The 23,203-nt window shown below is 38.1% G+C and overlaps 1 protein-coding gene across 44 annotated transcripts in view; it reads left to right on the top strand.

Moving 5' to 3' along the window:
• Ank2 (ankyrin 2) overlaps nt 1–23,203 on the top strand; it is a 567,339-nt gene that overhangs the window by 444,265 nt on the left and 99,871 nt on the right. For 43 of the 44 annotated variants that reach the window (XM_087198843.1, XM_087198849.1, XM_087198848.1 and 40 more), the window contains 6 exons: nt 1,140–1,238; nt 6,702–6,899; nt 8,941–9,039; nt 9,204–9,302; nt 14,561–14,659; nt 20,561–20,758. In XM_087198843.1, coding sequence (XP_087054969.1) covers nt 1,140–1,238; nt 6,702–6,899; nt 8,941–9,039; nt 9,204–9,302; nt 14,561–14,659; nt 20,561–20,758 — 792 coding nt within the window. The remainder of the gene's footprint in view (nt 1–1,139; nt 1,239–6,701; nt 6,900–8,940; nt 9,040–9,203; nt 9,303–14,560; nt 14,660–20,560; nt 20,759–23,203) is intronic. The other variant, XM_087198847.1, reaches the window with a different exon arrangement.

The raw sequence follows: 23,203 nt of genomic DNA, 5'->3' as shown, positions 1-23,203 counted from the left end.
CCTTTTTCACTGAGACAATCTTGACCTTAAATCACTAGGTTCACTTACATTTTCAAGGCTTCATTACTCTCTTCATGCTCATTGTTATTTTGCAATAATTTTTCCTCATATTTCCTACCAACTCTGCTTTTTGGCCATGCCAACCTTAAGGAAAATAAAATAAGGAAGACAGAGGGTATTTGGGGATTGATCTAGAATCAGAAACGACCCTAAAGTACTAAAATATAAGTAACATAACATACAGCAGTACTGTATTTTATTGGACAGTTTAATTTTATTTATCAGTGATAAACTTTATCTTTGGAAAATAATTACATGATTTCTAAATGTTGAAATGTGTGCTGGAAATCCTCCAGCCTGGACTACATAGTGAGCTCAAGGCCAGCCTGAATTACATAGCAAGACCCCATCTCAAAAACCAAAACAACAAAAAAAGGAAATATATGTTAGTAATCCTTATAGAATCTGAAAAACATAACTTGTCCTTTTTTTGCAAGCATTGTGGCATATTTTAGGAGAATTTATGAAAGTAGTGATAGTTTAAGAGATAATGTATGTGAGTAAGTTAGACTAAAAAAGATTTTTAGATAAAGGTTCTGTTAGGAGCAGAACCTAATAGTTTGATTACAAACTGAAAGCAGTAGAACTTAACGTAATTCGTGGCTTTGGTTCCAAATAAGTAGGGCTTTTAAAAATTTCAGCAAATGGCCTGCTTTTCCATCTTCTTCCATGCAAACTAGCAGAACTCAGTTTCACTCCGATCGATAAACTCCACCCGCGGAATCTCTTTCTTTCTTTGCTTCTGTTTTGTCCATTTTTCTGTCAGAATTTCTTTCTGTTTGTTTTCATTTTCACTTGTCATTTATATGGTTGCAATTCTATTACTGATCTATAGGATCATCAGGATCAAATTTAGGAAAGCCACTTTTTACAAAAAGCGGCATATGTGTGCGACACACAGTGTATTCATCTTAGGACCTGGCACACGTACCTACCACATCCTAACCACTTTGACGTCTTCTTCCCCCCACCCTCCTCTCTCCCACAAACCCACTCTTTGAGGTCCCAATGTTTGCAGTCTTGGTTTAAAAACAAAACTCAACGTGAACTGAAGCCAAATGCTGTCATTCTTTTGGCAGGATGGGTTGACACCACTTCACTGTGCTGCGCGAAGTGGGCATGACCAGGTGGTGGAGCTCCTGTTGGAACGGGGTGCTCCCCTATTGGCAAGGACTAAGGTGGGTACAGTGGGGGCCAAAGACTCTGGGAATCCCTGTTTGGTCATCTCTTTTATTCCTAAAGGTAAATCACCAGTCAAACATTTTCTCCTTGCTTAGTATGTCTGTGCTAGGAATAAGAAATACATATCAAACCATTTTAAAATTATTAAAATGAACACTTACATGAATTAAGGTGTGTTGAATGTATACCTCCAGGTTCTTCCAATATTTTTTTCCTGATACTCTTACTACAGATAAAAACTTGTGTGTGTGTGTGTGTGTGAATGCCATATATAAATTAGACTATTTCTTACATTCTGTTAGTTTAGATTTTTATAAGTATAAAACTTATAAAATTTTCTTTTAAAGTGGCAATAGAAGAGGAATCTTTTAGCGTATTGAATCTTTATCTCTTAGGCAGTACTTCTCAAAATACTTAACATTAGTGTTGGTTAATTACTTGACGTTTGGGATTAGTAGAGTTGATATGGAAAATATAAGTTAAGATTGACCACCTATAAGAACCATTAAACAAGCATGTTGTTCTTTATGGTATAATATATCTCGCAATTTTGCCTCATTTAATTAATATGCTCAAACTTAAGAAAAAACCTTTTCCATATAAATAAACCACATGGTAAGCTGGTTTGTTGGCAGTTGTCATTATCAAGAGTAGTTTTTAAAAGCTTTATTACTATGTAGATCCTCATTATCTAGTCTTACTTTGAGTTATCAGAAAATATCATGAAACACAAGTTGGTATTAACCACCCAGAGCTATTTAATGGAATATGCAAGAACTCATAGATCCTTAAATACAATACAAATTTAGACAAAGTACATTTCTTATATTTTCTTCCACATCTCTCACTCCTAAATAGTATTGGTATCTACCAGTGCTGTTATTAAGGTCAGCTGGCACAAGCATATATTTTTAAAATGTGTATTATTTATTCATTAGCTATTTAACTAAAATCACTTGGAAATGACCAGCCCACACATGTAAAATATATATAGAATGGGCCGGGGATTTAGCTCATTGGTTTCGCTGCCTGCTGCACAAGCGCAAGGACCGGAGTTCGATCCCTGGTACAAAATAAATATATATATATATATATATATATGAATGATGTTAACCCTGACACAGGTGCCCCAACAGTCATGAAAAGGTGGCTTCCAGTCAGAAATATAACAAGAGAAATAAATTACCTGCATTATGTTCAGTCTTATACCTATTCTGTCAATGTTATTAAAATGTTTTTAAAATGCAACGTTTTGTGGCAGTGAAGCAGAGATAATTATGGAAATTTTGTTGAAGAAACATTGAAATTTAAATGAGAATAAAATTTTAGACCAATCATGTTATAACCAATAGAAAACATGTACCAAACTGAAGATAGGGAGATATGCCCTTTCACAAATCATCAAACTCTGCAGAGTTTGCCTGTGATCGTCATATCATTAACGAAGACCATGCGTTACCTAGGGGGTGTTTTTAATGTTCTTCCTGTAAAATCAAGTATCATTCAGATGTGAAGACCCAGCATAAAATATCCATGAGTACATGATTCTATTCATTCATTTATTCATGTGGGCATCTCGCTGGCATAGATTTAGAAGATACAGTGTGCTAGGCAGGACACTGAGAGACTGTCTCTTTAGGAAGCATAGGATTTACTAGGCAAGCTACACAGAAGATAATTAGAAAAAGTAGAGGTAAAGCTATGGGCAGGAAGCTGAACTAATCAAGATGGAGGGAGATAAGACCAACAGCCGGGTAATGGAAGAGATACCTAACACCAGGTTGTTCTTCTTCCACAAAAACTTTTGAATTATCCATTATTTTCTCCTGGAAGCAACTGTTGCTCATTCTTTGAAAGTTCAGCTCTCAGCAAACTGAGTCTTCACCACCAACTATTTCAGATTCTCTGTAACTTTAATGATCTGGATGAGAGAGTAGAAGGTTCTCCTAGCTGGCCTCGCAGTGTGGTAGCTGTAAACCTTCTATAATTTCTGTTTCAACCTCCCACTCTCCAACCCTCCTTTCTCTGTTTCAGCTCACTCTCTTCAGAACCCTAGTTCCAGAAATTCTTCTCTGCTGCTGGGACTTTTAGTCCTAGTTTCAGTGTCTCTCATTCACCTTATGCCCTCACCTCTGCCCAGCATAAATTCTTCATTTATACCACTCTTTATGCATATTCATACTCACATTCTGCATTGCACTTTGGTTAAATCCAGCTTACATTCATGTGCCTCAACATAGCTACAGTGACTCAGCTCACTTGATGATCACTAACTTCAAGTCAGCCCATAATGCCACCTGCAGTTCAAATCATAATTTCCAAGTCTGTTTGTTCTTTCTCTTCAGCTACCTAACTAGTCTATACTTTACTTTTAAACTTCTTAGCCTTCTTTCCTGTTCTTCACTTTCCACAACACTGAGAAAATCAAAGCAATCAGGAAGGAAAATCCAGATTTCCACTTTCATATCCATTCAGTGGCATAAATCAGAACCCATACCGTCTTAAGTTCCTTCCTATTACTATCACCTGACACAAATTCTTACCCCTCCCTTCTCAAAGCATTTTCCTTGTCTTCTAGGACACTAAATTCTTCTGGTTTTCCTTCTGTTTTTCTGGCTCCCACTTTTTCCATCTGCTCTGTGAGTTCTTCCTTATCTCTCAGTTTTCTGAATGAGAGAACTTCTGGAGTTTCTCTCTCTCTCTGTCTCTCTCTCTCTCTCTCTCTCTCTCTCCCCCCCCCCTCCCCCCTCCCCGCCTCCCTCTCTCTCCCTCTCCCTCCCTCTCCCTGTCTCTCCCTCTCTCCTTCCCTCCTTACCACCTCCCCCAGTTTACTTACTATGAAATCTCATGCAGTTCCATCTCTAAGTAAGCATACATCCTGGTGGTGGCACATAGTACATATTTCTAGAATTCCATATGTTGATGTCAACTCACTATTACTGTGTGGATATCTACTGGACATCTTAAATTTAGTAAGTCCAAAATTAAGCATCTGATATTTTCCCCCACTCCTAACCCTAATTCCCCTGTAGTCGTTCTTATCTCAATTGATGGCCTTTCCATCCTTTTAGTTTTTCAGACCAAATACTTCATGTCTTATTCTTACTTTTCACAAACCCTGTTGCTTCCTCCTTCAGAATGTATCATTAAGTCAGCAGCTTGCCAACAATGACCACCACTTGGGTCCAGGTCACCATCCCATTTGGATGGCTGCACGAGGTCCCTCATTGACCTGCCTTCTTGTCCCTCCAGCCTAGTCTGTTCTTAACCCAACAGCCAGGGTAATTCCCTTGCCCTAGCCCTTCATCCAGCCTCATCTGTCCCCAAGTCAAATGCCAAGCACTGCTCTGACTTGAGAAGGCCCTGACCTCTTCGAATTCCTCTCCTCATGCTGCCGCCCAGTTTTCTTACCTGGAGCCACATTCTCCTCGGCTGGTATCACGTGTGTCCCAGCCTGACACAGTGTTTGCCTCCCTTCTGCCTCCTCTATCCCCGCCTCGGCTTTCGTCATGCCATCATTCACCTTCTCAGTAAGGCATTGTGGCCGCCTTAAAAACATTGCATTCATAACCACAAATTCTTTCGGACATTCCATGCTTTCATTTTTCTCTTTGGTGTTGATGACTTTCTATGATAATATGTATTTTAATTCTCAGTCTAAACACTGTCAAGGCCTGGATTTGTTTTACATTTAAAACATAATTAGTGTATGTTTGCAACACATACTAGTCCCATTCATTTTGAGGAACTGGTACATATATAAATCATATCTTAATCATTTTAGATTCCCTTACCCTTATCCCTTTCCCTGTCTTTAAAAGTCTACCTCCTGTTTCCTACTATCTCTGTTTTATTTTCCTTTATTTATACTTTGGATTTTCTTCTAAGAGAAGCCATGTGATATTAAACTTGCTGTGTCTGACTTACTTCACTTAGGGTTAGGGTCTCAAGTCCCATTCTTTCTCCTGCAAACAACACTGTCTCCCTCCAGTGCATAGACACCTTCTCATTAGCCTGCTTCTCTTTTCTAGGTTCATTTTATGGATTTCTAAACATGAAAGCAGTAATTGTAAATGAAGATTATTTCAGAAATAAAGAGGAACATTATTTAAGTCACTTGAACTCTACTATCCACAAACTGCCACATAAAGAGAGATAAACCCAAGTCATTTGTAGGGAAATGGATGCACCTTGAGACCACAATGTTAAGTGAAATAAATCAGACACGGGAGCTTAAATATCACATGGCTTTTTTTCTATGAGAACCCCAAAATATAAATAAAGAGCAAAATAGAAGGTGATGGGAAGTAAGGATCTTTCTTGAATGGGAAGGCGTCAAGACATGGAGGGAAGGAGAGAAGGGCAGGAAAGGGGATTGAAAAAAGGAATTAAGATGCGTCGCATACTCATACATGGCAACTCCATGCGAGGAATGTGATCATTATGTCCCGGAAACGTGTGCTAACAAAAGAAGAGATTTCAGTGTATTTGTTTTTAGCTGCTTTTTACTGTTGAACTCACTTTCCCTTTTGAGAATATTGAGCTGTGGGCTTTTTTCTGGCATCTTATTCAGATACAATTTCTATCTTTTTGACTGTAATGATTATCAAACTGTTTAATCATTTATGTAACAGTCATTTTTATAGAGACCATACTTGGATTGGTTGTTAAGAAAAAACAATGATCCAGTCTCTTGAATGGGTAAATGTTTTTCTAATTCATTTGATTTCCTAATTTTACATATATTTCTTTGAATTTTCTTTAGCCTTTTAAAAAAGGATGTCTTAGAGTGATGACTACCAGTGCCTTACCCTGTTGCCTTGTGTTTCTTAGAATTAAGGGTGCAGCTGTTTGGGGCATCATTATGGTGATTAATTTAGATCATTCCCACATTTAAAAGTCGTGAGATCACGACAAATGGTCCACCCGAGCTTCACTCTCTCTGGCTCTTCCCTCTCTCTGAGTCCACATTGTCTCATAGTATTATTTGAAAAGGGAATCATAGAATTTCATGATCAGAGATGACCGAATTTCACTTTCCCCTTTGAACCACCTTCTTGCTCCTCCTTCACCCAGCTTTCCTCTTTTATAAGCAAAGAAATGTCATTAGAGAGATTCATTGAATGTAACTGCTATGTGTAAAATCAAACACAAATAATTTAAGCATCAGCTATCACCAGTGTCTGTATATCTAATATTACCCTAACAATTGATTTTCCACACATATTATTCATTAATACAAAACATTAATTAATATGGGTTTGCCTAAGAGATGCATAATTATAAATATAAATTTCCTCTCTGCTTCCCTTCCCCTCAATCTGCTTTTAATCCAGACATTTAATGAAACATATTTTTTCTCCTGCCACAAACTGTGTTATAGACGGAGAACTGACTTTGCTGCATTTCAGAACCTGAAAAGAATAATTAAAAAGTGGCCTTGGTGTTGTTTTGTGCAGAATGGGCTGTCCCCGCTCCACATGGCTGCACAGGGAGACCACGTGGAGTGTGTGAAGCACCTGCTGCAGCACAAGGCACCTGTCGACGATGTCACCTTGGACTACCTGACGGCCCTCCACGTTGCTGCACACTGTGGCCACTACCGCGTCACCAAACTCCTTCTGGACAAGAGAGCCAATCCAAATGCGAGAGCCCTGGTAAACCTGGCCCAGTCCATTTCAGCTGAATAAAGCCCAAAACAAGCAGATCCACAGGGATTGACCAGTGGCACCTACACCAGCAATGTACATTGACAGACACACGGTTGATCTGGCCCCATTTGTCACTTCCCATGTATTGCTTGCCTACCTCCTGCCTCCATTATTTCCTGCTAAATGATAGTAAGCAAGGGCAGATGCAAGAGAGCACCAGAGTAACGTTTCTGAAACCAGAGAGTTGTGGACAGGTAGGTATAAAACTGTGGGCAGATCAGCGATTTATATGGAAAATAGAACCTGAAAAACAGGAAATTATAAAATCAGTTCTGTGTTCCTCTAGATGTGAGATACAGCAAGAATACAAGTATATTCTTGCCTGAATAGGTTGAACTGTATTAATTTCTTTGAGGAAAAAATAGATTTTAAGATGATGACTCCATTTGAGTATGGTAGATAGTATAAAATAGAAGCTTGTGAAGAGTCTACGTGGAGTTTCCTTATTGACCTGACTTCCCAACCATGGCTAATAGAAAAGCAACACCTGCTATATTATTGCTTTGGGAAGCATTTTATAGAAACTATTCCAGGAATTGCTCAAGAGAAAACTGCCTGGCTTAGTCCCCAGAGCAGCTTCTGTGTCTCCCAAGGTCTAATATCACGTAAATCTTCCTTATTTCACTTATATTCTAACAATAATCATTGGGAGTATTAGGCTTGTGCTAATTTATGTCACTTGTTTCCTAATTCTCAAACTAAAAGCAAATCCCCTTTCTTGTATGTTTACATGATTTATGTCAGTTAAAGTTCTTCTTCAATCAGTAGCTGAAAAAATATCACTAAAATCATCAAATACTTTTATTTGAAAATTTCCATTGCAATCCATTTAATAATTATCTGGGAAGCGAATATATTTTCAGGGTTATAGACAAATATGTGATGGTATTTTCTCACAGGAAATTGAAAATATTAATTTTAATTGGATAGTGATTAATAAGCTTATAAAAAAGCACAATTTAATAATTGCAGATATTTTAAGTACTATAGGTACATGTGGCTGTTTATATCTGGCTTATTATATAGCTTATAAATACTGGAAATGGAGAAAACTGTTTATCACTTCACTTTGAGAAGGAAAAAGCCATTAGCTTAAGTAAGACTAACTATATGCTTTTCTGAGAACTATTAATATATAAAAATATTGCCTAATTATCTGTCTCCCTTGGGACATACGAAATTGTTAACTGGCAGAACAGATATAACTCAATAAAAGATCATTATTTAAGTAAAAAGGTGACAAATATAATATATAACAATCAGGCATGGAGCTAAACTTTTACATAATTTCTCCAATTCCTGGACATTAGTCTTGTTTACCAAAGTTACAAAGTACCTTATAGACTCTCCACCTTCCTCTGGAGTTATCCTAGAAATTCTCCATGCTTTCCTCAAAAATATTTAAGAAAATATTTCACTTCTTTATAACAATGTATCTGATTGGCTTATATGTTGTAAAAACTTTCAATATAAAATTATAGCTTCATCAGCATAAATGATGATCTCTCCTAATTTGAAACCCTTCTGTCTAAAGAAAATAGTAGCAAAGCTGAAATCTTTATTATAGAGGCGATCATGTCCTTAGGTTTTGAAGATAACTGAACAATTCCTGTATGGCCTTCATCATACAGATACAGGCTTCTCATCAGTGCATCTTCAGTTCACCTGACCAATCAGTGTGCCCTAAAATATCTCAGAGCTTCTGAAATTCAGTTGCCCCTCCACTTTTCCTTCTCTGAAGAGTTATCTCGGGTATTTTCTTCCTCTAGTTTTCTTGATAAGCACACATAGAGCATTACACACAGAAGGCCAGTGCGCCCAGGAATACACCACCACATTTTCTTCCCAATCCAGCAATACATGCAGAGTTTGAAGAAGCGGTGACACAGTGTGACAATGTGACATGATTGCCTGCAACGTGCCAGCATGGAGTTGTGTGAGAATCGTTTCTGCATGTTTTTGACTAACTTGATTGTCTTTTGCACAGAACGGTTTTACTCCACTGCACATTGCCTGCAAGAAAAACCGCATCAAAGTCATGGAACTGCTGGTGAAATATGGGGCTTCAATCCAAGCTATCACAGAGGTAGAACACTGTTCCAGCTCATCACAAAGCGTTCCTTCTCTTATTCCTTCCTCCCTTTCCTTTCACCCACCTTCTGTCCTCTTCACTCGAGTTTTATTTATCTGAAGAAGCCCCAAAGCCTCGCGGGTGCAGAGGAGTAAAACTGCTGTCGCTTTGTTTCGCAGTCTGGCCTCACACCAATACATGTGGCTGCCTTCATGGGCCACTTGAACATTGTCCTCCTTCTGCTGCAGAACGGAGCCTCTCCAGATGTCACTAACATTGTGAGTATGGCTTGGGTCAGAATAACCACAGGGAGAGAGTGCCATGGAGCTGAGACTGGGTGTGTGCTGGTGTGTGTGTTTGTCATCAAAGCCAGCCTCCCGGCTTTGAGAAGGACCCTTGAGTTAACACACTACGAAATACTTCACCGAAAATAATTCAATAGGGTAAGAAATGTGTTAGGAATGAGAATGGGAGCTCTGCAATGAGACAGCTTAATCTTCCTCGTACAGATAGTTTGAACATGCATCTCAAATGCATTTATTAAAACAGATACATTTTTTAAATTCCTCTGAACATGCACGGATGACTGGCTGCAAAAAATTCTTCTGGGCTCCAGGTAAATTTCATTAAAATATCAAATTAGTTCCATTCCAATCTTACCAAAGATGAACCAGAAGCAGGGCATGGTGGAGCACTCCTATAATCCCAGCATATGGGAGGCTGAGACAGGAGGGTCATGTGTTTGAGACCAGCCTGGGCTGGATAGCAAGTTTAAGGCAAGTTGAGCCAGGTATGCTGGCGCATGCCTGTAATCCTTGTACTCCTGGAGGGTGAGGCTGGAGGATCACCAGTTCTAGCCCACCCTGGGCCACTTGGTAATTTAAGAAGCCCTTGTCTCAGAATAAAATATAAAAACTGGGGCTAGAGTTCAGTGTGAAGACACTGGGTTCAATCCCCACTACCACCGAGGAAGAAAAAATTAATGATGAACCAGAGATAGAACAGTATTAGGATTTTTACTTGCTATCCCATTCCTCCTCTTTTCAGTTACATACACTTTCCACATCTAAGCTCATTTTGATTTTAACTTTAATTTGACTTCATTGGCTGGAGTGGACGTGTGTCTTGGCTGAAGTAGTTATACCATGCATCCTGAAATGAACACTGATCTCCAGACAGTTTTCCTGCTGCTACTAAATACTGGACACCCCAGAGTTCTTCCCCCTAATCTATATTAGGATTTTTAAAATTTCTCATTTCTTTATATTTCTTAATTTTCTTTGGTCATCACGTCATGGCAAACTAGGTAGTGTCAGTTTTCTCCTGGTCAAGAGCGCTCCTTATACATGCACAGGCAGGAATTAGAAGCTCAGTATTAATATATTTTAAAACATAGGCAACAGAAATAATTCTAAATAAATATTAGTGAATATTATTACCCTAAATCTTAGTTGCAGAAGCCATATAATGACCATTATTGCTAAGTTTTGGTATCTTGTTCCATTTAAATTGCCCAATTTCCCTTTGTATTTGTATTTCCCCTTATATTCACATTTCTCTGTATTTTATACACTTTCTATGCTGAAATTTCTAATAACCCAGACAAAATCCATTGTAGAACTAAATTTATTTGAATTTAAATATTATTTAATACTCTTTTATTCAATAATTGGGACATCAAATCATTAAAGAAGTTAAAGTCTATATTCATGCTTCTCTAGTTATAACTTGTTAGTCTTAAGGTAATAAAATTATTTGCTAATCCTTAGTTACTAAGCACAAGAATAGTTTCATAACGTGCCTACTTGAGTTTAATTTCTAGTCATTTCTTAGAACTCTAAAAGAAACCGCCATCTTTTTGTTTAAGAAATGACCTCTCCCTCTCATTGAGATGTGAATAGGCTTATATATAGGCTAGAAACTTTCAAGAAAAATAATCTGTGTACTTGCCCACTTTTTACTTTTTTTCTTTTTTTCTACCTTCTTCCACCTTTATTTTCATCCCAATACCTATAGAATCACAAGAGCAATAGTGATACTAAATTATTTTATGTTACAATAATAACATATACAATGATATTCTATGGGGCGATTAATTAAAATGCCCTGAGTTAATCTTTTTGGGGGGAGTATTTCACAAAATCTTCAAAGAATAACCTACTTAAATGGTGGGATTCTGTGGTTGTTCTTGATTTGATTTTAGCTGACTAATTCCAAACTTTTGATGGTTATTTAGTTACAATATATTCCCTTCGGGGGGAAATTATATAGACCATGTAGATTTTCAAGGAAAAATAAATAAAACACTAATCAGAACAACACAGTCATACTCTTTCAGGTTCTTAATGATTCCAAAATTTGGGCATTTTAATTTTAATGCCCAATGGTTAGTCATACCAAAGTTCTTCATTTGTTTTATCTGATCATTTGTCTGTTATATTGTTTCTCTACAATCCCCTCAAAAGTAAATACCTGCCAATTTAGTCCTTTTCTCAACATGATTCCTAGGGGTTTTTTGTTTTGTTTTGTTACCTTTATTTTTTCAAAGGTGTTTCCTTCAGGGAGCAGATACCTACAGATAAAGTTACCTGATTTAAAAAAAAAACAAGACTTTCAGTTGAATTTGAATTTTAGATAAACATTGATTTTTTTAGTATGTTTCGTACAATAGCTGAGACATAATACAATAATTATTTGTTGCTTGGAATTCAAAGTCAACCAGACATTTTTATTTGTTGAATCTGCTAACTGTAGAAGTAAGGGAATTTAGCTTTCTCTAAGAGGGACAGCCCATGAACTTGTGTATTCTTAGAACATGAAGATGTAGCTTCTGGACCCAAACTCCTTGCAAGGTGATTAAGAAGCCATGTAAACACTCACTGCCTGCTTGCTGTGTCAGAGTTGATCATTTCCTGACCCCACGGTATCCCACCCTTTGTGTGTTGCCTGAAATCATGTTGCATTTTTGAATGCAATGCTGTCTTGTTGTGCTTTTGATGCTTTCCAACTTGATGCACCCAAGTGGAAGTCTGTGTAGCTGTGTGCAGAGTCAGTTTTCATGACAGAGAGCTGGAGCATGACGTTGAGTACCTGCTTTGGACATAGCATACCTGTTCTCTGGTCAATCTTGCTTTTGTCTGAAAAGTCACTCTAAGTGTGAAGTGGACCAGTCACTCAATCATGTTCCCTTTCCAAAAAGTGTACAAATGCACTCCAAAACCTGGAAAGTTGACCTGCTTCCTACAGTCCATCCCTCATCCAAAGGATTTATTGACACGCATGGGAGTAGGGAAGCAAGCACTTTCAGGACTATGGAAAGTCCAGTGCAGGGTGTTACCATTTTTGCTTCCTGCTATAATAAGGCAGTAGATTTCTGGCAAAGCTCACACTTTATATTATCTTCAGACATGTTCCCCAATCTTTAGGTAGCTTAACATAAAGAAAACAGGGCCGGGGATGTAGTTCAGTGTCGCTGTGCCTGCCTGGCAAGTGCAAGGACCTGAGTTTGATCCATGGGGTGGGGTGGGGTGGGGGAGTTTAAGAAAACAAGCCTGTTAAGACAGGGTACGTAATAACCAAGAAATGGAAGATGTTTAGTGAGATAATGTTCACTGCTTTTCATTTTCTTATTGATACTCATGCATAAACAATGATAACATAAATATAAAAAAGTCAGGAGAAATTACAATAAATGTCACCTATCCCAGAGTCCCTAAATAAGGATTGAACAAGACCACTGTAGTAGTGCAGAGACTATGTGTGCATGTATATGCAACTTTTCTTTGAATATAAAGTTTAATACTTTAGATTTATATGTAACTCAATTTCAAATGTGTAAAAATCAAAGAATAACTTAAGCATAGTGTAAAGATTTCTTAAATGTAGTGTAAAGATTTTTGAGATATTAAGACTAGTATTTGAAACATTTTTAGATTTTGAAAATTCCCTACTGATAAAACTTGGCTAATAAATACGTGAATTCACCATTCAGTAGGGCCTGTTAGTCTTCACTTCTCAAAAACAAATTTCCTTTATAAATAAAGGAATAAATAAATTACCTTAATTTCTTCCAAAATTAGTAAAACTGATATATTTTACTAGATCCAGAAATAAAGGTTTGAGTTTTTTTCCTTGAAGTAGTTCAACAATCTTAGGCTCATCCACTTAGAGATAGGTTTTAAGGATACAGAAAACAAGTTAGAAATCATGATCCATAGAAAAATCTTGAATAAAAAGAAAAATCTTGCCATATATTTAAAACCTGAAGACAAATATTCCTACTCCAATAATGTATCATTTCATAAAACAACATATTCCAGATACATTTACTCTACAAAGGTCAAATGTTGCCAACAGAAAATAAGGCCACTAGAGGAGGAGTCATCAGTGAAGAAGAGAAAAGGAGGGCAGATATTTAATGCTTCCACAATCTGACCATTTGACAGAATTTTCTCATAACTCCCAAGGGAATGGTCTCTGTAGTGGGGAAATGAGTTCAGAACGACCCTGAAGTTTGCCCTGAAGCTTCTAGATTTAAGGGTTTGTTGTGCCAAGGAAATGACATTATTCACAGGAGTTTGTCCAGAATATCCAGTGCCCACAAACAAATTTAGAATCACTTTTGTTGATTTGGAATGGCTTAGTTTATTGATCGAAATCCGTCTTATGCTCTGGAATAGTTACATCAAGTCAATCTGTAATGACTTTTATTCCAATATGTTGTTCTAATGGTAAAATCATTTGAATGAATGGGATCCTGCCCTTGGCTGTCATAGGTTTCCTAGTGAGCAGGTTGCCTTATGTCTAACTCTCGTCCTTAGTGTTTCCTGATGAGTATGTACTGTGTGGAGATACTGAAGGACTCAAGTGCTGCTCAGTGTCCTGACCTCAGTAGATGCTGCTGTTAACAGCTACCTCACTGTGTCTCCGTAGCTGTCCCAAACCACTGTCTATAATCACATGTGCTCATTAACATTCAGTAGGGTACTTCGTAGGCAAGTCAGATTTCTTTTGTGAACACTTACTATCTAGTTTCACAGTACAAAGACAAATCAGATGTAAAATAATCATTTATTTTAGAAATAAAATTAGAATTTTGGAAAGAAATCACTGATGTATGGTACAGGTGATAATGACTTTTTGCAATATTTTGACTTGATCTTCAGCAACTGAAATTTATGATTGAGATGGGATCAATTACAGATTTTAGGTTTGTAGAATAAAAGCTAATGTTATCACCAAAACCAGTGTCAGTTTTGTTAGCTTGAGAAGTTCAACCACAGGGTATCCTGGATGCTTGAGTAAGTTTACTAAGTTTGTCATGGACTGAAAGAAATAGAAAACATTTGTTTTTATTATTGTAAAGATAGAGAAGATACAAAAACTATGTATTTTTTCTAAACTCAATAATTATACCTTCTGGTAGATTTCTTAAATCCTTAGATGTATTGCTGAATTTCACACGAGGGACACCTTCATTCTTTACCATCCAGAGCACTGGGCTTATTCATGACTGGACAATCTTTGTTTCCCACAGCGTGGGGAGACAGCCCTGCATATGGCAGCCCGGGCTGGCCAGGTGGAAGTGGTCCGGTGCCTCCTGAGAAATGGCGCTCTTGTTGATGCCAGAGCCAGGGTAGGTGCTGCTGTGAGCTTCGCGTGGTCCCATATCTAAGGAGGGTATTCCCAAGGTCTTGGGGGCAAAAACACCAGTTTGATGACAGTTCAGACAAAAAAGAAAACTATGTGAGTGTATACAGTGAAAACTGCACCCAAATTCCAGAAGCATTTTAGCAACTAAGAATACAACATTGACTTAGATTTTAATAGTTTTTAACCTACAAAGGCACTGTCATGTATCTCTTTATTATAAACTTACCTGCCTTATAAAGTGCTGTATATATAGAAATGCATTTCTTAGCACTAAAAATATGTTTTAACAGTTGTTCCTTACAAGTTACTTAAGATCAAATTATCCTCAAAGTTTGAATGTTTTCCCTTAATCTGTTTCACTTTCCTCTTTTCTGTAATAAGGCCAACTTGTTATTGTCATTTTTACATAGTAGATGTTTTACCTTTCTACTGTTCTGAAACAGAAGAATTTTGGCACTGTAGATTCCATGGTCAGATTTGTTCTTTTAATAATCACTTCTGATTTTCTTTTCTCTTTACTTTTTTCTGAATTTCGTTTCTCACTCTCTTTTCTCACCTCTCTCTGAACGCTGAATAAACCAGTGCTTCTCCCAATGTCCTGTGTCTTCTATTTCCTGTTCCATGTTGTTTCATTAACATTTGTACTCCATTGTTGGGATTCTCATGGACTGTATAAACACCTTGTCTCCTTCTCCAGCACTTGGTAACTCTTCAGCTTGAGTCACACCATCATGGCTCCACTGGAGAAACAGGGTTATATGGAGTCTATCTGGAGTCATAAAAATTGCAGGTGTTTTAGGAAAATCATTGCATTTCTATAGATTTATCATTGAAATTTGGAGTTGGATACAGACACCTCAAAATTCCTTTCTCTAAATTCTTAACATTTTCTGGTTCCATGAATTTAATAGCCATTTTCTACTAATGAGTCCCATGGATCATTATGCTGAATTCAGTGGCTGATGGCTAGTCTCAGATCTCATCTGGCTTCCCATCTGTGGAAAGTAGTGTCATTTATATTCTTTGCTCATCATAGATTCATTATACTTTTATATATTTAGATCTTTTGTTATTCAACTGTATTTTCCCCTGCCATGGCATTTTTCTTGTTTCCTTCTAAGGTAACCTGGCATTCTGCTATTTAAAAGAATAGTTTTATAATCAACCAGTGCACTCCATGTATAATGAACAGTGCTATTTTTTTACCAGAAATTGCAACAGTGTTTCTGATAATTTGTGTAACCCATATTTAATAATAAAAGAACTTCCCATATCTCCTCTCTTAAAAGTCTTTAATATTTTTCTAATTTCAAATTTAATGTATTCTATTTCAATAGAAATTTACTCATTTTCATGTATCTATGCCAATTTTCTACATTGATTGGATCTATATTGGCCTTACACCTTTCTAGATACCATCTGAAACTTTCCTTAAAAGCACTACTAGCTGGGCCAGGGATTTAGCTCAGTGGTTTCGCCGCCTGCTATGCAAGTGCAAGGACCCAAGTTCGATCTCCGGTACCAAAAAAACCCGAAACAAACTACTAGCTAGACCCTCTGCTTTAAAATGCTGTAACTTTCACTCATTTATGTATTTATTTAACATGTAGATTCCTCCAATTCTATTTTTCTACTTCTCTTTGGCAATTCCATTTAGTCTTATAGTCTACATATATATACACAATTCTCTTAATTCTTCCTAATTTAAATATTAAGTTTTATATGTTAGCCTTTAATTATTTTAGTTCTACCACCTACCCTAAGAAATTCATTCTGTATAGCATCCTGTTACAAACAGGAAAAATATCACATCTTATAGAGCAGTGTTCCCTGAAGGTCACTGTATAACCCCCACTGAGGCCTCCTACTAATTACACATTGGAACTCAGCTCTGCATTTCTAACACTCACAGGTGACCAGTTTCCTTATGAAACTGAACAGCCAGGAGTTAGGGCTTTCCTTTCCCCTGTTCAGTTTAAGGTGCACCTGTAGCATGAGTTTTTGTTTTTGTTTGTTTTTTTTTTTTGGTACCAGGGATCAAACTCGGGTCCTTGTGCTTGCGCAGCAGGTGGTGAAACCACTGAGCTAAATCCCCAGCCCTAGCATGAGCTTTTGACTTTCATTTAATCTGCTAATGTTCCCCTGGAACTCTCTGACTTTGATTTTGCGCAGTGCTATATAAGTCATAAAGCGTCTTAACACAAACTGTCATATCTGATACTCAGAACTGTCCTGTGTTGGGCTGTGGTGGTCTAGGGTCCCAAATTCAAGATTGTGCTGACTTGGTTGTGATCAGACAGTTAAAATAAGAAAGAGGATTTTTCCCACAGTCTTGAATCTTTCTCCTCATTCTCTGTACTCAGAGGCAGTGATTCTTTCATGGTAAAGCAGCACTGGACAAGGTAGTAGAAGAGCTCTGATCCACTTCATTTCCTTATAGTCCATTTCAAATGTAAAGAGAGCCCTTCTCTCATCCAAGCAAATGGCTGATTTCTAATTAGTCACGTTTCATCCCTGAGCAGCTGACTAGGACTAGGATTTGGATCAGGCGTGGACCAATGCCAGTTGGTATGGTGCAGTCCATTTATGAGGAGGGGTGAGGTGACTGGCCAGCCCTCTGGAGCCCAGGGAGAGAGGGGTGTACACTTCCACCAAAGAGGGGTAGTTCTCAGAAGGAATTGGGCAGAAATATAAGCACATGTCCACTCTGTTTCACTTCTTGTTCCCCAGTGCACACACACACTTTTGAAAACTTCCTTCTTTTTAACCTGATACCGTTGCTTTAGAACTCTCCCCTGCTAAATTGGAGATATTAAAAACTTATTCCTGCTTACTACATTGAGCTCATGGTCAAGATCTCTGGATAGTCCATAGTTCTTCTCAAATGAAATTTGGAATAATACACCATGGTTATTATAACCAAGAGCTAAATCATAATTTTTATCTACTTCCAATATATAATAGAAATAAATTCTATAATCAGAATACTATTTCTAACTTAAAAGTGCATTCTCCATTCAGGCAAGGGTGTGGGGTTTATTTTTCTGGGCAGCATAAAGAACCAGGGTTACAGTGGCATACGTTTCTTGGTCACCAGACAGTGTGTTTGCTCCTCTCTGAGGAAGGCCCTTCTTGTCCATGTTCCCCATGGGCATACCCTGCAGGGCCACCAAGTCCTCCCGGGTGGGATCCCTCTTGCTTTAGGAGCTTTTGTGTTGGCACAAGGATGGGGCCTGGAGTGTGCTTTAGGAACTGAGCAACCACAAGGGCCCTAAGCTTCAAGTCACTTGAAACTTAGCTCATTAAGCTTTGCTTAGCTGACAGTAGACTTGGTTCCTGGGAACCCTGAAAACTAGTAACTACTGGCAGAAATTTAACCAAAATTTGAGCCTTTCCTCAGCCACTATTATTTCTGTCCATTTATGAAAGGACTTGGGGCTCATCCTGTCCTCTGACTTTGGTGGCCTTGGAGTAGAGGGACGTAGGAGGCTCCAACAGAAGAGCCGAGCTCACTGCTTTTGGCTCAGGCTGTTTCAGTCAGTGATGCTCTATGATGAGGAATTTTTGCTTTGCATGTTTGGAGGAGGTGTGAGGGATCAGACACCCCCAGTCCCTGCTTCCTCTCTTCCCATGAGTCCTCTGCACTTGGCCAATACTTTGCCTTGTGTTCCGCTAACTTTAGCTCTGGAAAGCACATTCAACTTTTGCAGTTCAATAGAGAAAGAAAAGTCAAAACATGAAAAGTTCTTATATCCCTGGTTATGCGTTAAAGATTTTCTGTTTTCTTTTTTCTTTTTTTGGTACCAGGGATCAAACTCCGGTCCTTGCGCTTGAGCAGCAGGCAGCGAAACCACTGAGCTAAATCCCCGGCCTGGTTAAAGATTTTCTTAACAAAATATGTATGTTCTTTTCTACTTTTAGATAGGACTATACCAAAAGTTGTAAAAAGTGGATGAGACAGCTTATTTCTTAATTTAGAGGAGGAAAGTACTTTAATGCTGTGGGGTCTGAGAACTAAAAGAATGCTTAGTAGATCCATCAACCAGTTAACGGTATCTACCCCCAGTCAAGAGATTGTCACTTCTCATCCGTGGGTTAAAGGGGCATCATTGCCCATCCCACCCCCATTGAAGAACACAATTTTAGACTGTGTTGCATTTTACACCCAACTCTGTCAAGTTCTGCAGGGCTGAAGTCTGAGAAAGAAAACCCAGCAACAACAGAAATTCACTATTGTTTGTCTCAAGGTCCTTGATTTTTGATGGATGTTATTTGTTTTGCTAACTACTTATTTTTATACATGCTCATTCTCTCCATTCCTATTGAGAGTCCTCTTGTCCCATTAATTTTCTCCATAGCTATCTTATCATATTATTTCTGTAAAGTATGTGGGCAAAGAAACATTGTCTTTAGAACCCAGTCCCTGAATTCAAGCCTTGTTTTAATAGCTTCATGACCTTGGAAAATTCTTGAGAACTTAGTAAATTCCTCTTAAACTCTTTATTTGGAAAATAGTCTAATCATACATTTTATGACTCCTTTCAGATCTAAGTTACATATATATCATATATGAAGGAAATGTGTACATTGCAAGTTTTTATAAAACTCCAATTCTATTACTAAATAATCATATTACTATTACTTACTTTTCACCACCCTGAATTTTATGCAGTGCTATTCTTCTTTCTGTAGTTGCTTCTTCTTTTTCTTATAACTTCAAAGTAGTACTTTTATTTGGACTAATCTATTTTATCTTTTTCCCCCCATTCATTCTTAGCCCTGGAAATGGGCCCAGCTTTTCCTTGCTCACTTTTATCATTGTACGCCTTTAGGCAGATCATAAGATATACCCCCTTTCATCACTAAGGTTACACTCAATTTACTTTTTACAAGAGGCAGTGGTTGGCCTGGTTCTCTTAGTGCTATTCCCAACTACACATGAGAATTGGGTGATTCCTTGAGCCTCCTCAAACATGTCCTTCCTGTCCTTCTCCCCAGCTATAGTCTCTGTTTTTTAAACTCAGAACTCTTGGCAAAAAGTTCATTCCATTTGCTTGTTGCCAAAGTTTCTTCTCCTCTTTGAAGTCTGGAACACTTCTCCCCTCATTTTACAAAATCAATATTGTGCTAATACTAAAACTGGATAAAGATGATAGAAGAAAAAAGTATAAATATAGATAAAAATTTATTTAACAAAGTAAACTGGTAGAAGTCGCATGTGGCAGTATGTAAAAAGTGGTTTTATTATAACGATGGCACTGGTGTTTCAGCATTGATGTAAGTCACAGGCCCATTTGCAGCACTTCCTGGAACAGCATCTTTAAAACCAATTTGCAGTATCTCCTTTATCCGTGGTTTCTCTGTGAAGAAAATTACCAGCATTTGTATCCCTGGCTGGCTGAGCAGAGTTAAGAACAAGGTTTTCCAGCTTCCCTGGGTCTTTTTCTCTTGATACAGTTCCCAGAATAAATCCTGCCTTTAAATGAAAGCCCTTGAAGAAGAATCTAAGTCTTAGGATTTCTGGACTTGATTTCTTTCTTTTTGAAAACTGTGAGTTAGTTTATATTTAAACATAAGTGAAGGCTGAAGTGTTAATGAGTTGAGATATGTTTTGAGTTGCCCAGAAAATGATGATCAAAAGTACTACTCATGAAAGTACTACTATTTAAAAATCTAAGGGAAATTTTGTGATTAAATAAGTCACCTATATAGCAAAACATAAATTAAGCCATAGTCAAAATGGTAATGATTTCCTTTTGAGTGGAGATTCTTAGGGATTCCAAGAAGGCGCTGGAGAAGATGGTGGTGAACCATATGAGCTTCTCATACTGTTGGCGAAGTTTGCTCTGTCTGGCACTAACTCTTGACTTGACTTGAGTTGTAGGAGGAACAGACACCTTTACATATTGCCTCCCGCCTGGGCAAGACAGAAATTGTTCAGCTGCTTCTCCAGCACATGGCTCATCCGGATGCGGCCACCACCAATGGGTACACACCGCTGCACATCTCTGCCCGGGAAGGCCAGGTCGATGTGGCATCAGTGCTCTTGGAAGCAGGAGCTGCGCACTCCTTAGCCACCAAGGTGAGGGGAGTGGTTGGCAGTGGCCTGGACCAAGAGGCCCAGCTGGGCCCTGCTCCGCTGCACAGTGTCTTTACTAAGCCTCTGATTTGCTTCCTTCTAGGAATATTCTAGATTCATTTCATAAATGATCATAAAGGGACTCTGAAAGTTTATGTAATGTCTTCAAAAAAAGATGCTGGATTCTATTCTTCTAATCAATCCCAGGGTGGGGTTTTTTTGTTTTGTTTTGGTTTGGTTTAGTACCAGTATCTAGGATTTTAACTAGTATGATTCCCATAAAGCAGTTCTACGTGTTCTTTCATTTCTACCATAAAATCTATAATGCATTCATTCTTGAGAGAAGAAAAGATTCTCAAGTACAATGACCTGGTATTGCCAGTGAGGAAGAAAATATCACAGTACATTGGCGGCGTGCTATGCAGAAACTCACTTCACTTAATCTTGTTTTCCCAGTCTTAGTTTTGGCCATCTCCTACTTGGTATCCTGTCCCCTTTCTGATCTTCAGTCTTTTCCAAGTACACTGCTGCCTACACGGAGCTGGACTGGAAACGGACACTTCATAAGTTGTTATTGGTCGCAAACAAAGAATATATTGCAACTCCAATTTTACTTATGTTCAGTTTTGTTGTGAGGCAGGATAATACTTTGTCCTCTTGATAGACTTTATTCAAAATTAAGTATTTAGAGGTGACTTCAGATAAAAGGTGACCACACTCAGCTCAGTGGAGCAAAAGGAATAGAACTAGGACAGAAGAACAGGAAAAGGAAGCAAATGAAATTCTAGATAGAACAAGGGCCTCTCTCACAGTTCAAAATAATTCCACAAATTCAATGATGATTCAGATTAATTAGAAGATCCTTTAAATTTGTTCATAACACATAGGTGTAAATACTGCATCCAAGCAGGATAATGTTTACTGGTGTAAACTGAGGCAGGGATGTGGTGTCTGCTCTTAGAAGTGGGAGCCACCCAGTAGCTGATCTTAGGGCTTAGTCAGTTGCCCATGACTGAAAAACATGTAAGAAATGGTTAATTATTCAGGTTCTGACACCTGATAAATTGAAAGAGTTTGCTGTAATTCCTTAAAGGAGAAATAAAATAGAAATTCAATAACTGAGCAACAAAAATATAACAATTGTAGTAAGAACCCAAGAGAAACTTGATTGTCATAGCAGATGAAGTTATAAACAGATAAAATTAAGATTATAAAAATATGGACATAGAGTATAGTTAGTTCCTTGTTTTCCAAATAGCTCTGGTGTTCAAAAATATACTGAATCCTAGTACATTAGGGTGTTGAAATAGAGGAAACTATGGAACAGTGTTTTAACAGAACTGACTGGTGCTGAACAGCAGGTGCGTCACTATCCTCAAAGCTGCTTAAGTGTTACAAATATCAAGGGATAGATGACATCTGGATGTGATAAACATGGAGGAAAAGGGCTGTGACTCAAAACATGCTTTCTAACCCTGCCTCTGGGATGCTATAGTATGCAGCTTTGTCTAACAAGAGCTTCCAGACTGATGAAGGACTGCTCACTATTCTAGTAGGACTTTAAGGAGGAATTGATCTGTCCTTCCTCCCCACGTGGTTTGCCTCCAAGAACTCTGTTCCATCTCTCACGAGCATCACCCAAATCACTGTGTGCACTGAATGTGGAAAGCAGAGTTTTACTAGCAACTGTGGAATATGTGGACTCATGCCAGGAGGAAGAAATCCTTCCTGTACTTGGCAGCAAAAGCTAGGAGATTCCCTCTCTTCCAAAAACTTATTAGTACCAAATGTTTAAAAGAAAAAAAACAGGCAGAAAGAAAATGTCATCTTCATTCAAAATAATTGACACCGTGGAAGGGGAACATTGGTTCCTGGAAGGTGTTCAGTGTTCAGAGAAGGGCATAAAGGGTCTGAGAAGCTATATGTTAGAGAGCTCAACACACCCATGTGTTGCCTGTGTTTTATGGATCCTGGTCAGTTTAGATTTCTCCCACTCCCACCCTAAAAGAGCATGTGGTTAAAATGTCTGGCCAAAAGGATGGATCTCGGGATCTCAGTCCAGGACTTATTTGTATTTACAACACGTTGCTAATTACAGAGTGTGGCTATTGTCCGGGCACACAGGATTCTGAGCATGTATATATTAACGTGGAGGATAGCTGTCTTGTAAAAGAGCTCTAAAGCATTAGTGTGTTTAAAAGTCTGGTGTTAATCAGCTTGACATCATGGACTGCATTTCACAAGAGGAGTTGGTTTTTTAGACAGTGTTGGTCTTCAGGAAAAAGGGCAAAAGTCAGGATGCAAAGAGCTTTTTAATAGTGAACGTATTTGTTCTGTAGCCCATTTATCTTGCTGTTTCTGCAAAAAATACGTAAACTGGATCACAAATAATTATTCTTTTTTTTTTACTCTGACTCCCAATATATCCTAAAATTTACTTAAAGAAAT

The sequence above is a fragment of the Heterocephalus glaber genome, unplaced genomic scaffold (genome assembly GCF_053883595.1).
Source record: "Heterocephalus glaber isolate CG9 unplaced genomic scaffold, H.glaber_assembly_v1.0 deba00001688, whole genome shotgun sequence".
In the NCBI taxonomy this organism is placed as follows: domain Eukaryota; kingdom Metazoa; phylum Chordata; class Mammalia; order Rodentia; family Bathyergidae; genus Heterocephalus; species Heterocephalus glaber.
Note: the sequence above shows the minus strand (reverse complement) of the source record. Positions and strands in the feature narration are given on the sequence as shown.